General features: G+C 37.1%; 1 protein-coding gene across 3 annotated transcripts; it reads left to right on the forward strand.

Moving 5' to 3' along the window:
* Positions 1-1,497: 1,497 nt before the first annotated feature.
* LOC112557576 (PTB domain-containing engulfment adapter protein 1-like) lies at positions 1,498-16,708 on the forward strand. Of its 3 annotated transcripts, none has more exons than XM_025227521.1 (12): positions 1,498-1,556; positions 5,627-5,691; positions 7,021-7,092; positions 7,609-7,707; positions 8,211-8,348; positions 8,900-9,025; positions 9,349-9,453; positions 10,502-10,585; positions 11,430-11,541; positions 12,437-12,538; positions 12,921-13,077; positions 13,438-16,708. In XM_025227521.1, exons 1-11 carry the CDS (start codon positions 1,547-1,549, stop codon positions 13,064-13,066), a joined length of 1,059 nt encoding a protein of 352 aa, XP_025083306.1. In that variant the 5' UTR covers positions 1,498-1,546; the 3' UTR covers positions 13,067-13,077; positions 13,438-16,708. The 3 variants fall into 3 exon arrangements, with proteins under 3 accessions (XP_025083306.1, XP_025083305.1, XP_025083307.1); XM_025227520.1 differs by lacking the exon at positions 1,498-1,556 and adding an exon at positions 4,507-4,834; XM_025227522.1 differs by lacking the exons at positions 1,498-1,556; positions 10,502-10,585 and adding an exon at positions 4,514-4,834.
* The last annotated feature ends 493 nt before the right edge of the window (positions 16,709-17,201 follow it).

Here is a 17,201-nt window from a genome sequence, read left to right on the forward strand (position 1 = left end):
TGTCGTCCAAGATATATATAATTATATAGCCTTAGGTGCATGCTGTGCACCTGCCCGGAAGGCCTTTAGCAGACAACGTGATCTCGGTGCGTTGACTAGTTTATAGCCACATCGTCTCAAGGACTTGTGATTAAGAAAATGTGAATTGTGCGATCGTGTGCTTCACGAGCCGTATGCACAATATGAGCTCACCCAGCTCTTAGCGCCTATTTCTACTTCTGCCCCTTCATCCCTCAGAGTGGTTTTGACCATCCCCTGCTCTAACCCATGCTAACCATCCTTCTTACCCTCCTCCCTTTTTCCATATCTCTCTTTCTCATCGGTTTTGTGTGTTTGTGTCTTCCTTACGCCATCGCCAACATGACATTTTAAGGTTTTAAAAAATCAGTCTGTAGATTATTTTTTTATTGCTTAAATGGATTGCTTTTACATTTGGAAGAGGAGTCATGCAACAGCCTTATCTCAGGAAGTGTTCGCTTATCTTTGATGCAATTGTTTCCCATGAGAACATCAGAACCTTTCCTTTTTATACCCACGAGCGTCTGCCAACGTGCGTAATCATTCGACATTATCTACTCCGTTTGCGAGCTAGACATTCGCTGCTATGTGAGCAGAGAAGGAGAGAGATAAATCGAAAGCTTTTTTATTTTAGCGCTCTCACGCTGTTTTTTCATTTTGGATTCCTAGCTTGATAGGACTGAATTGCTACCACCACAGGCAACGCCGCTGTTGAACGCACATCACTTCTTGAATCAAACCGTATAATTCGTTGGGGTGGTTCTCTTGGAGTGGTTATACGTGAGTGATGTTGGTCTGAGCTAGGCACATCCGCAGGCTCGTCAAACATCGGTGGCGTCAACATACGTATGTACGTCGAAAAGGTACAAAGCCGAACATTGTCTTCGTTTCTTCTTCCTTCCCCATCCATACTCAGAGAAAGCGGCAGAGCGGTGTGGTACGGTAATGCATGAGGCGTGATGATGATCACAGGTAGAAACTACCGAAATGAGACAGGCAGAGAAACAGTGCTGGCTCTTTTGCCTGAGTTTCCATGACTTGATTGGGGGTTCACGGGGACTCTAGATGATCAAGGTGTAATAAAAGTGATTGTTTTCGTTCAGGTGTCTGGCAGACAAGGGTGGATTTCATCGCAATAAACTCGCCTGGGCATCTTCCTGGGAAGTATAGTACATTCGTGGTTGTCTTGTCAGTTTTCTCAAAGCCAAAAACAACAATGGATGCAGCCAAAGTGGCCAAGGACTATTTTCTGAGCAGTCAAAGCAGTCTGCTTATTCCTAACAGAGAGTACGGCTCGCGGAAGCTGATTCAGATCGGGGTGCCCAAGGCGGTCACAGATCACAAATTCCCGTCACGTGTCCAAGTCAGCGTCTCGGAGGCACTTCGGGGACAGCCAGACGTCGAGCTTATCCATCTCTCACCAGCGCATCAAGTGGAGCAGCACGCAGCAGTAAACCTACCAGCAACAACAACAACACACACTACAGCGCGCATACAAGCAGTTCCTGCTCCTTCCACTAGCTCCATCATGAAGTCAGGTAAATTGTTCTGCACAAGTGTCAGAATTGTGTTGTCTCGAACTGTGTCTTGTTTGTGTTGCAAACGACGCAGGTTTTGATCATTATTATACTGCAAACATAAATACATAAGGAAGCACAACACAATATAAATTATTATCTTATAAAAGAAATTCACAAAAGAAAAAAAGCCTAACATACACAGAACCATGTGGAATAGACAAGATAGATGAAGAAAATCATCTAATGGCGATAGGACAAAAATGAGCAATGGTCTTGTGTTGAATGTCAGGATAACATAATTTATATCACCTTAATCAGAATATATTAGGAAGCCGAGACCTTAGCACAGCAAACCAAATTTTCTGCATTATTTCTTCATTCATGTTATTCCTCTTTTAACTGCAAAATGCAGATTTTCTAACTTTCAAAGAAAAGGTGTAAATCCATCAGAATGTGTTACCTATCGAGAACTCAGATGAGCTGATAATTAACCTCGGTTACCACGCCTCGATACGAATATTTCGGTTAACGAACAAAATTCGTTTAAAAGTCTGGTCTCGGTAGCGAAACAAATTTATCGGGATAACGAACAGCCACGTGAACACATCAAGACGTGACCGACCAGCATGTCATCATTTGCGCTCAGCACAGTACGTATCAGTCGTCGTCCTTTATCTATGCTCATCCTTCTTATTGTGATTGCAGTCTTATTTTAATAAGAGTAATCCTCATCATGCTCCAAAGAAAGTCTGTAGAGAAGTCTTTTCCCTAACAGTGCACATAGCATAGAGCCTAAACATGTTAATGATAATGTGATGTCTATTTACCCAAGAGTGTTACAAAAAAGGCAGAAAGCAACATGACAAGTTTTTTCCTTCAACCTCAAAAGCGACAGAAAAAGGGAAGTTACCCCGTTTTTACAATGTCACGTGCTCATGGAAGGGGAATCAAGCAGTAATCCATCCTTCCTCCCCACACCTCCATCCACCCACGCCGTCAAACGACAAGTGTTCTTATGTTTAAATGCTTTCGTTAATGTTTTATGTTTATTTAACTCCATTTAGTTATATTATAATGATCTCACACACACACACACATAATAAACCATTTGTGTGCACGTTGCCATCATACACGCATCATTGTATGTACGACAACTATGACTATACATGTGCACACATATTCATCTGTAAGTATACAAACTCAGCACTACATGTATATGCCCTAATGTACTACTGTATATGGGATGAATTACCATGTGTGTACTATGTACTACAAATATTATTAATTATTATGTAGGGTACTAATAGACTATTATATATACATTAGTGTACTGCTTGTAATATGTAGTACATATTACTTCTATGCATGTGTATACACCTTGTGTTCGTGTATAACTGCTGTACTACTGTATGAAGTTCATGTACTATTTGTATATGCATGTATCTGGGATAGCTGGATTTTGAAGCAAGGATTCGGACAGCCAACAGCAAGAAAAATAAGAAAGTCATACAGATAGAACCCTGCTTACGAAGTCTATCTCAGTAAACTTTATGGACCTTGAATTTTCGGAGAAGGAACAATCGAGAAGTGACCTCCTCTTACATGATGATGATGATGAGGAGGAGGATATGTTTCGTACCAGCAACATCACTTTGACCGCCTGTTGCCTTCAAGTGATGATAAGCTGGAGGGTTTCTTTGTGTGTGAGATAGCCGAGACCAGTAACACCTGTCGTTATGGAGCAGTTTACCTTCTGTCAAATTCTACTTGAGGGATTTATTTTTCGTTTTAAAAGGAGTCAGCTTTCTTGCTGCATAGAAAAAGGTGTGGCATTTAATGATGTTATATAGAGGAGTGTGTGGAATTTAATGATTTCAGTATAGTTGTTGGCATTGCAGGTTCAGTTTATGTCTCTTGCACTGTTGAGAAATATTTCATAGCCGGAGCGCTGTTTAATGTTTTAATGACTGTACGGGTCTTTAATACAGATTTCACATTAAAGTATATCATAGCTACGCAAATAACATTAACAGTAAAAATATTCACAGACAGAAGAAAATAAACACAGAGGCTACCGGAGTCGGAAAGTCTTACCCGTAAAAAGACTTAATTTTGAAGATTTAGAAAACATCCTTACGAAGATCTTCTGTAAATTCTTCAGTTATTTGTTTGTACGTAACTTTGGAAAGATTTACATGCAAGTAAAAAAACTAATGATGGAGTAATGTCTAATGATACAGATAATGATACGTTCAAGATAAGACTTGTCGAATTCAAAGTAAATCCACCCTTTCCATTCTCAAGATACACACCCACAAACATCAGCATGTACGGTCAAGGCCACTCGCACAGACGTCAGAGTTGTACATAGCGAGTCAACAGGGCTGAGAACCAATTAAATCTATTTCCTTTATTTCTTATGGGGAAAAACTGTTTCGGATAACGAACATTTCGGATAACGAACAACTTTCCAGAACGGATTATGTTCGTTAACCGAGGTTCCACTGTATTAGTGAAAAAGAAGGGATTGTACCCATGCTCTTTCTTTAAACCTACCAAATATTAAAAGGGTGAGATTTTTTATACAGTTATTTCTTTTTAAGCAGTTGTTTTATGCACTTTTAACTTCTGCACTGTGATCTAAATAAGGCAGGCTTTGGTTTTTCTCTGCAGTCTCTGTAGAGAGATGGTCTTGTATAGTATACTATTGTACAGTAAAAGGCACATCACAGGCCAGTTGGAGGCTTTCTCACAAAGGCTGGTCTTCTTGTTTCTTACATTTATTATATTCATTAAAGATTCCTTGAAGCCCTTAAATTCTTATTAAAGAGTTCTTTGTTTGCTTATTAGCCTGTCTCACTGCTGAGAACCAGGAACTTTTATAGTCAAAAATAAGAATGCATCATATTAAGTGTCATAGGGCTAGACCAAAGGAAGGAAATTTCTGTTAGTGTCATGTTCAGACTATGTATCCTGTTACAGTCACGTTGAGGATGCAGTTGCTGTCTTTCTGTAATTTTCTCCAGTCCATCTGGAGATAGGTTGTATTGCTCACTTTCTGAGCCCTTGTTTACGTGGTGTGGATATGGTTGTGTTGCTTACTTTCTGAGCCCACATTGACAGTGCAGTGCATCTTGTGATGAAATAACTCAGGGTATTTATACCAGTGGTTAATTCTGAGTAGAGAGAGATATCCTTTTAGAGACCTTGGGCGAAGCTGATCATACTTAGTTTTCAACACGTGTTAGACTCAATGGCATCTTTTCTGAAGGTTTTTCAGAGTCAACCAAAAAATGGTAAGATGCTTGCAAGTTTACATTGGCATTAAAGGTCTGGGGTTTTTCAGGGGTGTTCATTCTTGTTTTGCTGAAATGATCACATTTCACAAGAGTGCATACTGCAATTTTCTGAACATAAATAATGTTTCTGGTGACATAAATAGCTTATTGAATGTAACATAGATGTTTAACATTTAACATCTTTGACACCATTTTCTAGACCATTTCTTTTTATTAAGTTCATTTTTTTCTCAAGCATGACAGAACTCACTCCCTGAACAAGCACACAAATGTAAGCACACTCTCACACTCTTTCTGTCTCTATCCCTAACTCTCTCTCTCTCACACACATACACCATACAACATTTAACAGAATATTACTGATAGGTTTTCTGGGTGTGGTTGCATAAAAGTTGAAGTCATTTTCTGAAAACTGGAGAAGAAAAGAGGCATAAACTCCTCAAAGACCTGATACCAAAAAGTTAGTAAGACAAAATTGTTGTTAGTAGGAATATTGCACACATGTTTAACACAATACAGACTAGTCATGCAATCAAAATATCTACCTCAAAAGGTCATGACTGTGCATGTGCTGCAGCAATCAATGCATGATTTATCTAACTAGTGGGGCTTACTTTTTCAGAGAATCCTCATTTGATAAAAGATGTTTTACAGTATTCTGTATTGATAAAGAACAAGTCATTGCAACAAAAAAAAATTCTTAACAAACAACTTAATAGTTGTGTCCGGTAACCTAGGTTTTTGGAGTGTCAGAATAGACTCCAGTGCCTTTTTTTTTTTGTTTTGCAGGCTCAAAACCTTGGCTGCATCCTCCTGACTCTCTTCTCAAGGGACATATCCTTTACCATGTGAAGGTACCTGCCTTTCTGCTGGTCCCTATCTCTCTTTATTCACTTTATATGCACATTTTATCTTCACTTTTTAATCCTGCAGCAGGATCTGGGTCTTCTTGAATAGCTATGCATGTTAAGGAAACTGGTATCTGTAATAGGCTATAATAATAGTAAGAAGAATACAATGTATTCTGCTTCTTCACCTGTCCTTAACTTCAACTATCATGTTACTAACACCAACACCATAATTTTAGTAAACACCTGAGAAGAAAAATGGGGCACTAAAATTGTAGAACACTGTAGGGAAACAGTGTTGAAACATGATAAGGTATTAGCAAGCCATATTCTGGCTGTTTTGTGGGGCCTGTGGAAGAAATTTTTGTTGCAAGAGTACAGTTATATTTATTTGTGTTGCAGAGCTCTTGAAAGACTGTTGGCATGCTTTCGCCGGTGTCTTTTTCTCAGGCTGAAATAAGTCATGGATTGCATGCATTTGACAGATATGACACTAGAGATTAGAGTTTGTAAGGTTTGGAACCTATTCAGAAGGATTCTTAGGTTAAATATAAAGGTGGTCATTGGGGAATAAGGTGTTGTTATTACACACTTTTCATCTGTTTTATGTAAGCATTACCCATCCTTGTCATCTTTCCTTCCCCAGCCCATTCAAGATCTGAGTTAACTGAGAGAAACATGGTAATAGAATTTAAGTGCTTTTCTCCATGTGGATGTGAGCACCATGCACAGCACACAAAAGACTACAATCAACAATGCAGTCAGCATTATAAAAAACAAGAATCTGCTAACACATGACACTATAATACTATGCTGTAACCACATGATTATCAAATCCACCTGTGTGCGTGTTTCTAGCCTTAGATGAGAACGCTCTTGCTGCCTAGCTTTTTGTTTCCCCAGGCTTGAAGTAAAGAACGCTGTCAACTAGCTATAGCCACTGGGACACAAACTGATAAATACAAAGAAATAATACAAACAAAACTTAAAAATGTTGTTATAATTTTAGACAGAAATAATAACTCTAAACTTAAATATCATCATTTCAAACTTTGTAACATCAGAACAAAGAACATTAAATGTTGAGCTTGTGCGTGCACTATTATGTTTTGATGTCAATTTAGTCCACTTTTTAGGATTTTTTCTTTTATTTATTATTTATTTTATGGACAAAAGTATGGATTCTCACTTTCACTAAGGACTTGTTTAGTGTCTTTTCAAACAAGTTTAGAACTTTGGCATAGCAAAATAAGTAACTTTTGTTTGTTTTCTTTTCAGTGAAATTTTTTATCATAAAACAGAATGTGCTGACCATGTATGTTCATGTGTGTTTAGTTTTTAGGTGAGTGTTTGGTTGATCAGCCAAAGGGGACTGAAGTGGTGAAAGATGCTATTCGAAAAATGAAGGTATGTTGTCATTGTGTAGAGTAGGTGTGCCCAACTTATAGCCCATGAAGGTGCCTTGTGTGGCAGTCTCATTTTAACCAGACACAGGGTGACATAATCTTGACACTGCCACAGGCTTATGATTTCTTTCTTTCTAACTCAATCTTATGCTTTGATATATAGTTGGATAATTTCATTTTTAACGTCCGCATGATTCTGGAAAAATTGCCATGTTTTGACCGCAAGATTATATATCATGCTTTTGGGCGAGAAAAGGTTGGGCACCACTGCTGTAGAACTTGTATCATCATTATGGACATCATTATTGTAGTCCTCATTGTTTACTGTCTATATCACTCTCAACATCACAGTCACCAGCAGTGATCTAAGAGAAACCAGAATGTTAGCACTAAAAATTAAGTCATTTAGGTCTGTGATAATTTCAATTGCTTGGAAGTTTGCAGTTTTGAAAAATTGTTTCTGTATACTTTAAAAGCTATATCACCGAACTACAGATCTTTGGTTCTGCTATTCCAGTTTAACAAGCACATCAAGCGAGCAGAGGGGCAGAAGCCTCCTAAGGTGGATCTGACCATATCTGCAGATGGTGTAACTATTCTAGATCCTAAAACAAAGGTGAGCATTTGATGTCCTGTTGTAAATAAAAATGAGAATGCCCTTGACCCATCAAATGGTCATGAGACAAATTTGACTTTTAAATTTTAGTTGATTCCCTCCCTTTGGCATTATTTACTCATAGCCCATTAGAACAAATTTTGATTTCATTTCTTGTAAGCCTGGACCTTTGCAGGAGCGGTCCGGTGGCGCAACGGTTAGCGCTGTTAGCGCCTGTCACCAATACAGTGAAGGTTGGCTGCCCTGAGTTCATTTCTCGTCTCGGGCACGCTGATCTTTCTCTGCACGTGGCATCTGTTTACAGGGCTGGCTGCTTGCCGTAATATAGCCTTAGCTGCTGACACGGCGTAAAACACCAATTCCCCCCCCCCCTGGACCTTTGCATAGAGAGCACTTAGTCTTATTTGTAATAGCAACATTGTTAGCACTTACATCATAGTAAACATTGGGTATTTTAAAATTTCTGGAAATCTAAGTGTGAACTGAGCCTCTGTTTTTTGCAGACGATTCTACACCAGTATCCACTGCACAGAATCTCGTATTGTGCAGATGACAAATCAGACAAAAAACTGTTCACATTCATTGCTAAGGCACCAACCAGCAATGAACACTTTTGCTACGTCTTGGCAAGTGACAAATGTGTAAGAAGCATCCATTGTTGAAAGACTTTCTTCTTAATAACTATTGTCTAAGTTTCTTGGAGCTATGTATATGATTTAAAGGGGGAGTAATTTGTTAACATAAATAGTAAAGGAAAGTTCTTTAAAAAAAAAAAACAGCATTTCTAATTTAAAAATGCAAAGAATTGAAAACAGCATTCTTCACTTTTAATGCATGAATTTGTGCTCCAGCATGCACAGTCTGCTTGTCTGCTGTACTTATGAAACGTTTGTAGCACTACTGTAATATTTGTAAGCCTTCTTTCATGCATGCATTGACAATGAAGAATGCCATTTTTACTGCTTTACATTTTGGCATTTGAAATTCTGTTAAAAATTCCCACTAGCATTAAAAAAAATTCCCCTCTTTAATTATTCTGCTTTGATGATCTCTTTTTCTCTTTTAACATATTCTTGGAAAGACTGTATTGTGGGCGATTTATGTTGTGCATCAACTGTTGACTTTTTTAATTAGGTTTTTTTTTTAGCACAAAATATTTAGGATTATTGTACATGGAGAAATTGTTTTTCAGGCAGAGGAGATTACTCTGACAGTGGGGCAGGCATTTGACTTGGCATATAAACGTTTCCTAGAATCAGGGTCTCCCGCTGGCAGTGACACAGACTACAAGAAACAGTGCCTTCTATTGCAGCGTACAGTAAGGATTCAATGTTGCACTTTTTTGTTTTTTGTTAAATCTTTCACTATGAAGTCTGTTCACATGATGAGTATTATAAATTTACTGCTGTATTGACGTGATGAAGTATCTGAGCATAAGAAACTTTCCATAAACATCTGTCAGCTTCACTAATATTCTAGTCTTCTTTGAAAAATGTAAACTCATTGTTGACATAATTTTTGTAATCATCTGTGTTATTGTCATCAATATCATCATCATCAGTATTTTTTTTTTTTTAATTTTTATCTGTTTGTAGCCTAAAGTACAAACAAGTCTCTGTATCTTTGTCTCAATCTATTCAGGTGCAGAGACTGCAGTTTGAAAATGACGCTTTGAGAAAACGCATTGAAGAACTTGAGAAAATGAAAGATCGGTCTGATTTGGAAGAGTACATAAAAAATAACCAGGTAATTGAAAATATTTGTTTTCGTTCTTTTGCTTGATGCTATCTGCATTTCTGCTAGAGTTAGACCTTCTACATGGTGCTGGTATCTTTAGTGTGTATAGTTACCACCAGTAGTATAGCTTGGTAAAGGTGAAGGGTTTTGTTGCTATAGGGGTAGTGAGCCGTAAGTGATTTGCCATACCTAGGGATGGATTGCAAAAGACAGAACCCAACCCTCTTCTGTCTTTTATCACCTTTCCTGATAAATCATACATACATATGGCAGAAAGGCAGGGGACGTTTTCTAGCCACTAGTTTTTTGTTGTTTTTTTTATCTTGAGCCTGCAACATTTTGTTTAACACTCTTGTGTTAAACTATGTCATATATTGTCCTTTAAATTTCATTTACTCTTAGAATTATTTGTTCTTCTTGGTTGTGAAAACATGTCCCAAAAAAGTTCACTGGAGTCATGATAATGTGATCGTCTTATTGCTTCATAAATCAGAATACATTTCTGATAGATATTTAAATATTTTTTTACTTTAAATTGCTGGTTTGAATATACTTCTGTGATACCTGTGCCAGTAAGTACTCCAGTGTTACAAAATAGGGTTGGGAGAAATTGTTCTATTTGTGATTCATGTGACACACGGTCATTTGATTTGATACCTGCACGCTTTATGGAAGCTTTGCTAGAATGTTTAGTGATTCTTAAAAGGGCATGTATATACTGTCTCAAAATTATAAAATGTGCATAGAATGTAGAATACTGTTTGATATGCACTCAGCTTTTGATTCTAGTCTGAAGTTCTGCTAGTAACTAACAGTTCAGTGTTTATGTCTGAAATATGCACGAATTTTCATGCTTGGCATTGTAACCATATTCAAAATAGGCTTTCACTAATACTAGGTATTTGATCTTATTTGTTTATTTATTAAATAACCGTTATTAAATAACCTTTTTCACTTCTTTCTTTTTCTATTTTCTTACCTCTGCATGTGTGTTAATTGGGATCCTTCACATCTCTGGATTACAATTCTTCATCACTCCTTTCCATTGACATGGAAGTTGTCCAGCCTGTCTTCTGTTACTCTCACCCTTACTGATGCCTCATTTGATGAGGATGAATCTACAGATGATGTTGATGTGGAGGTAATTCTGAACTAGAATTGAAACAAGATGTTTATTGAAAACTGAATGAACATCTGTCAGGACTGATTAATAGTTTGCTTACATTTTGTTAAAATTTAATGCTGCCTACATTCAAGATGTTTCTTTAAGCATTGAGTAATTCTCTGTCTCTCTGCATCTTTTGTATATTTGCTGTGTTATTTCTGTTTCTCTTCTCATCATGTTTTTTCCTTTTTAGTACTCTGTAGCTATTTATGGATGTAAATAGGCAGGTTATATCTGCATGAGTGTGCTAATGCTTTAATGTAGACAGACTGATAACTTCAGCTTTTGCTTTTGTATACTTGTATATACATATGCATGTGTGCATGTTTGTATTATTTCGTGTGTGTGACTATGAAGAAGTTGGTTACATTCATCTTTATTCTACAATATGTTATTTACTGTCTTCCTGACAAGCAGTAACACAAAATAAGAGCATGTGCACATGCTGACCAGTTGTAGTTGTTTTGCAACTTAAAGTTGCATGGTTCGTTATTTTAAAAGACCATTCTGTCACAAATTTGAATTTGCATCTATTTCATCTTTGCTGAAGAAGATTGCCACAAAGAAGATTATGAGAATTATAGACAAAGTGTACTATTAGAACTATGTAAATTGTACCTGCTGTAATCATGAGCAAATGAAATGTTTAAAGGTCTTTTAGAAGGCATGGTAGGGAAGGGGACCTTGAGCAGAGGGAAAAGGGAGAAGAGAAATGTGAGCAAGAGGTGCAAATGAGAAAAAGAACCTGAAATTTTGTCCATTTCAGCACATTCTAGAGTTTTTCATAATGGTACATGTGTTCTTTTACATGATGTTCTAGCCACAAAGGCAGCAGTCTGTTGTTGGGCGTCGCCTTGAGAACCTGATCTTTGACAACAACACAACTCAGACTAACGGCAGCAGCAGTTCCCCTAATTCTCCAACTCCTATTTGTAAGACTTGCAATTAATTTTAATCTGAATATTACAGACTGTTTTAAGACAAAAAAATGGCACATTAATACCATGATTTGATTAAAATGTTGTTATTTGGAGTGTTAGTGGTATGGTGCTTTGGATTTATAAGTATAGGAACATAAGAAAGGGCATGCCTTCAAGTGAAGAGAAGATACTTAGCAATGTCATGGAAGACAGTCACTTTCATTCCCCTTTTTCTTCATATTTTCCTTTTCACCTTATTAATCTTTCCCCACCTTTACCTGACTATCATAAGAGAGTGGAACTAAAATTGATATATTACTAAATAATATTGCTGAAACCTTTGAAAGAATTGCATATACCTTTTCTTTTACTGTTAATATTTAAGAATTATGCAAATAAAGCATGAAATTAAGCTGACAGTTACATATACTTTAATAAAGTGCTTTCCTTAGATGATGAAACATTTTGTGTGCATGCATTTAAATTACATGTGAACTAGATTCTACTTCCTGGTGACATTGTAACTTACAGTGTAAGAGCTGCAAGCATGTGTTTGATAAGGTGTTACCATAACAGTGAACCTTTTGGATTGTCAGGGGAAATTAGCAGTTTTCAAAACTCATGTGACATTTGTGGTATTCAGAGGCTTGTCATATACTGTGCAGTTATTTAGCCAGATTTGGGGAAACAGCATCTTCTAAAGAACTAAACTTAGTCCACCAAATCATCTGAAAAATATTGCAAATAGGTAAATAGGTAAGAAGCCTCAGGTCTTTGGAATGCCTGCAAAAATTTGTCTGTGCGGCAATGGTAGAAAGAATTCTTTCAGTAAAACTATCACATCTAGTAGAGGTTTCCCTAGAAGCAAAAAGATATACGGCTTGGTCCTTTTTTTTTCATGTTCCAGTAAGCCCACCTCCACCATCAGCACGCAGTCACCGCAGCCAGGTCATCATTGGAGGAACTACAGCAGCAGGAGCAGCAAATCAACCAGTTCGACAGCAGTCGGGTAGGCTGAGCCACAGTGATTTGTGTTCTTTGGGGGTTTGTTTGTAGTAGGGTTTTACTGTTACATGCAAGAATATTTTAATGAAATTTTACAGAATACTTAAAAAGGGCTTTATAAAGATGTGTTCTTATTTGTAAATGTTCTTATGCTGTAAACTTCTCATGAACTGATACTCCCAGTTCCTATGAGGAGGGCAAGAAGTTACAGTTGATTCCCTTCTAATGTAGTCTATTAAATTGAGCTCTTGAGAGGGTTATCTGTTGTATCATGGCTTCAAGATCAATTTGTACATAAGAAAATCTTAACTGGGCTTCTTATTTCATGAAGGGTGCACTCATATTTTTTTCTTTTTGCACATGTGGAAATCTTTATTGTTCAACAGTAGAAACACAAGCTCAAGCAAATCCCTTTGCAAGTCCTGTCAGCAGTCCTTTCTCTTCTGGAGATGATCCTTTTGGTATGGGTGCATTTAATCCTGGGAAAAAAACAGCCAACTCCTTCTTGGCTCTCCTCCACAGGAGGAACTGATGGATATTCAGGTATAAAATTTTGTGCAACTGTAGTCATAAGCATAAAAAGCAGAAAATCTGTATGTAGCTGAGGATCAGGGAGAATGAAATCCTCCATGCATTTGTACTTGTACTTTCACATTAATGTACCTCCATCCATGCCTCTTATAATATTGGATCAGAGGCAGCCTGTCATATACTGCTGCTTATTTACACACTTACTCACTAACCAACAGAAGATGATTTTATTTTCTAGCCTTGCATGACATGCTGAGAAATCAATTTTGCAGTGCTGTTAAGAGTTGATTAGACTTTTCCCATGGTCTGACTCATTGGCTGTTAAGAGGTTGATGAAAATGTAACTGTACAAAGGTATCTCTTTTTTTCTAGGCTGGATTCAGCAGAGGTCTTTCATTTGGACAAGATGACTTCAACTTGGGTGACCTCGACCCATTAAATCAGCGACTTTAAATCTTTGGTCTAAATGACGGCATCAGGGATTCTTCGGCATCATACGATGATGCATTAACAATACTCAGAGGCCAGCATCCACTTAAGAAAAATTCGTGGCCATTGTGTTTTACCGCCACTGACCATGGTTTATATTTTGCATTGTTTGTGTTACATTCCTGGAACTGTATGTGTAATGTCTGTTCTAAATAATACTATTGCTACTAAGGAACACTTCAAACGACATTACACATTCCAGAAAAAAAAAAGGAAAAAAACTAGATAAAACCTCGAGTGGCACTGTGAACAAGTGGCAGTTCAGGAACATCAAGTAGCAAGCACCAGATCTAGAGTCTGGAGGTATTTCACTTCTTGAGGTTCAAGATTCAAAGTAGTGACAAGTTTATTCTGCCTCTGCTACCTGCAAATATGTGGACATTTTTAAAATTTATAGTGTAAACCTGCTGGGCTTTTTGACAGAAATGAATGCCAGTCAACATTTTTTTTTTTTTAATTTTGTTGACTATTTAAATTCATTGAATGAGAATACAGAGCCATGGTGAATGTGCCTGGCATTGTCTGCTTTTAAGGGTAATGTGATTTTTGTGTAGAGTTAGGGGTTCTTTCTTAATTTGCATTGTACTCATTAGATGTATTTTGTGCATGGGTGTGTGTGTGCTTGTGTGTGTGTTTGAATATGAGAAGTTCAGTAGTTTGTGGCTTGGAGTAGGTTCTGTAGTGGTTAGTGTGTTTGACTGTTGAGCAGAAGGTTGTTGATTCAAGGCCAGAAAATTTGAACCCTTGCCCACCTAGCAACTGCATGGGTAAACGCTACCTGATTTATCAGGGAAGGTAAAGACCATGAAGAAGAAGGTCGGGCCCCAGCTTCCTCTCGTCATGCTCTATTGATTTACATTCTCTTTTTCTAGGTCATAAGCTGTGGTACTCTTTCCCTTTCTTTGCTATGTATATATGCAAATCTGTTATGAATTTGAGGGAGAATATTTACATTATTTGCTATTAGTTTCTGAAAAATCTTAACATACTGGTTTGGTTGATAAACTTTAGTACAAGTGGATGTATTTAATTTTTTTTTATTTACAAGAGTTAATGGATTGGTTAATATGCTTCTCCCTGCCTATGATTTAGCGCTATGGGGAAAACGTAATGAAGTGGGAAGAAACTAAAGTATCAGCAAAAGATCCTGATGTCCTATCCAGATATGCCCTTAACTTCTCTATAGAAATGACAAATACATCCACATTTACCTGGTGGACCATCTTTTAATTTACATTCCATTTACACTGCTCTAGGTACTTTGATTCTCAACATTTGATTAATAATGTTACATCTAAGCACTTTCAGTGCCAGGTTGAATGTCTTCAGAGCATTCACATTCTATCTGGTATCTCCACATTAATATGTACAGTTCAAGAAATTTGTGATTAAAAGACCTTTGACATATAAGAACGTTTGCTTTTCATAAGCAGAGTTCACCCAAGTAGTTAATCTAATCCAGATTAGACTGAAGATATGAATCAGCACCATTACAATCAAAGGATGGGCACATGGATAGTATTGAATGAGTGGTCATAAGGTCAAAAGTACACATTTAAACAGGGTTCAAAGCTGATAATATAAACAAATGGCAAATGGAATTCTAGAAACATTTTGCTCTTGGATTAATATTATCTTTTATGACAATAGAGCTGTTTTGTTTGGGTATTTTTTAAATGTCAGCTTTCTCTTATTTTTGACATGGTTAGTGCAATATATATATGTGTGTGTGTAAAGGTTCACTCAACTAGTCATTTTGACATCTGTAACTGATTAATAAATAAAAAGAAAATTAGCAATTAGACTTTAATCTTATTTTTCTGTTCTGCTTGTTTGCACTTCACATCAGGGTCACTGGTGAAGATATTTAACAAATGGTGCACGCGCTCGCACACCCACAGACACATTCTGATAATGAGTCTGTTGCCTGATTATAGTTCCTCCCACTCACCCCCATTACGATGTTTTAATACCTTCACTGTAGGTCAGGATGTTCATTTGAGCTTCAGAACAGATTGTTATTATTACTTGCAGAGAAGCAATGCAGTGTGATATAAAGACATTTAATTGATTCTGAAACCATTGTAGTTGTCACTTTATTAACCACATGGATGTACCGTACTCACAGGGCCTATTTTTGTAATGCTGTTATTACTTGCCTGCACATTCCATTGTTCATAATATTTTTCCCAAGGTGTAGAGTTAGTAGCATTTTAAATTGCTGCAACAGAAGATTTTTGTTTTTTGCAATTATTATTTTGTTATTGTTTTGAATCACATTATTGTCAACTAGATTTATTCTTTGATTTGATCAAAGAGTGAATGTGATATCATATCATTATGCCAATGATTGCCATAAGAGGGTATATAGGATCTGTGTGGGTAACCAGTTCCTGTTCACAAGATTATATAAATGGCTACAGCTTTTCCGCACACCTACCAATCCCATGCTTCTCTGTAGGTGTCTATCTTTAGACAGCAGAATATATTAGTGGCAGACTGCTGTTGCTGTGATGCGCACAGCATGCTAGGATATTTCACCACATTTTAACTAGTATTGAGAGCAAAGGAAGCCTGTGTCCCTTGTAATGTCTGCAAAAAGTGAATATGGTCATTAGGCTCTGGCTCAGGTGTACCTCAAAACCATTTAGTACTGACAGGAAACTACAAAACTCTGAGATTAATAATTCATTCACCAGAGTTGTACTTATGTAAGGATTGCAAATTATAGCCAAATTGGGATATACTTTTTCACCAACCCACCACCTTGACCTATGAGTCTCACTGGCGGCCTTTGCCCCTGACTTGAGAATATATTATGCGCTGCTGCCCCCTTCTAAATGTTTGAAAACTTGTCTGTTGCATTTACTTTTATAGCTGGCCTAAATTTCGCTAAGTTTGTTTTTTTCAAGACATTTTCCTAGCATATTCTGGGGAGTGGTGGTTATCTTCTTTCTAGTTAATTCACATACATTAACACACAGGTATTTTGGAATATATGCATTTATTATTTAATCATTCTTTTTAAGTAATTGAAAATTGTTCTCGATCATTGTTCCAACGTTTCTTGCAGCTAAGTTAAAATATGAAGAAATGGTGTGTAAAAAATGTAGTTGAAAATACTTTTGTAATAATACAGACATTTCAAACATTGGACACTTTTTAGGTTTCTTTTGATGAATATTTGTTTGTTGATGACTAGACGCTGGTTTGAAAGCAAAATAGAATGTATTCAAAATGTGTGTGTGTGCATGCGCCACTTGTGTTGTGGGAGTTGGGTAGGTGAGCTGGTTGACTTTTAATTTTTAAATCTTCGCAGAAGTTGGAGGCCCTACTCCCTCACCTAATTAAAAAATTATGTATCCGTGACATAAATCACCCTTAACACTCCTGCTTGCGGCTATGTCGACAATTGTTTTGTTAAAATTATTCCACGGACAGCACACAACCACGTTTGCTGAGTGTTTCAAGCTCAAGTGATCACGAGAGCAGCACGATGTAACTCAAATGGTTATACATTGAAGCACGAAGACTTGTCTCTTGTCATTGAAAAAGGTAAAGTGGGGATCCCACTGAATGACCATTAGTCGAATGAAACAATTAAAATAGTCGGAACGCTGTAGTCGTTTATATACGACGAATTTATC

This window comes from Pomacea canaliculata, linkage group LG2 (genome assembly GCF_003073045.1).
Source record: "Pomacea canaliculata isolate SZHN2017 linkage group LG2, ASM307304v1, whole genome shotgun sequence".
Classification (NCBI taxonomy): Eukaryota; Metazoa; Mollusca; class Gastropoda; order Architaenioglossa; family Ampullariidae; genus Pomacea; species Pomacea canaliculata.

What these genes read in the sequence shown, in the direction of transcription:
- LOC112557576 (XM_025227520.1), top strand. Translation starts at nt 4,792, where the DNA reads ATGGCATCTTTTCTGAAGGTTTTTCAGAGTCAACCAAAAAATG. An exon ending in TTCTAGATCCTAAAACAAAG is followed by an intron (nt 7,708 to 8,210) that starts GTGAGCATTTGA and finishes TGTTTTTTGCAG; the next exon opens with ACGATTCTACACCAGTATCC. An exon ending in AGTACATAAAAAATAACCAG is followed by an intron (nt 9,454 to 10,501) that starts GTAATTGAAAAT and finishes TTGACATGGAAG; the next exon opens with TTGTCCAGCCTGTCTTCTGT.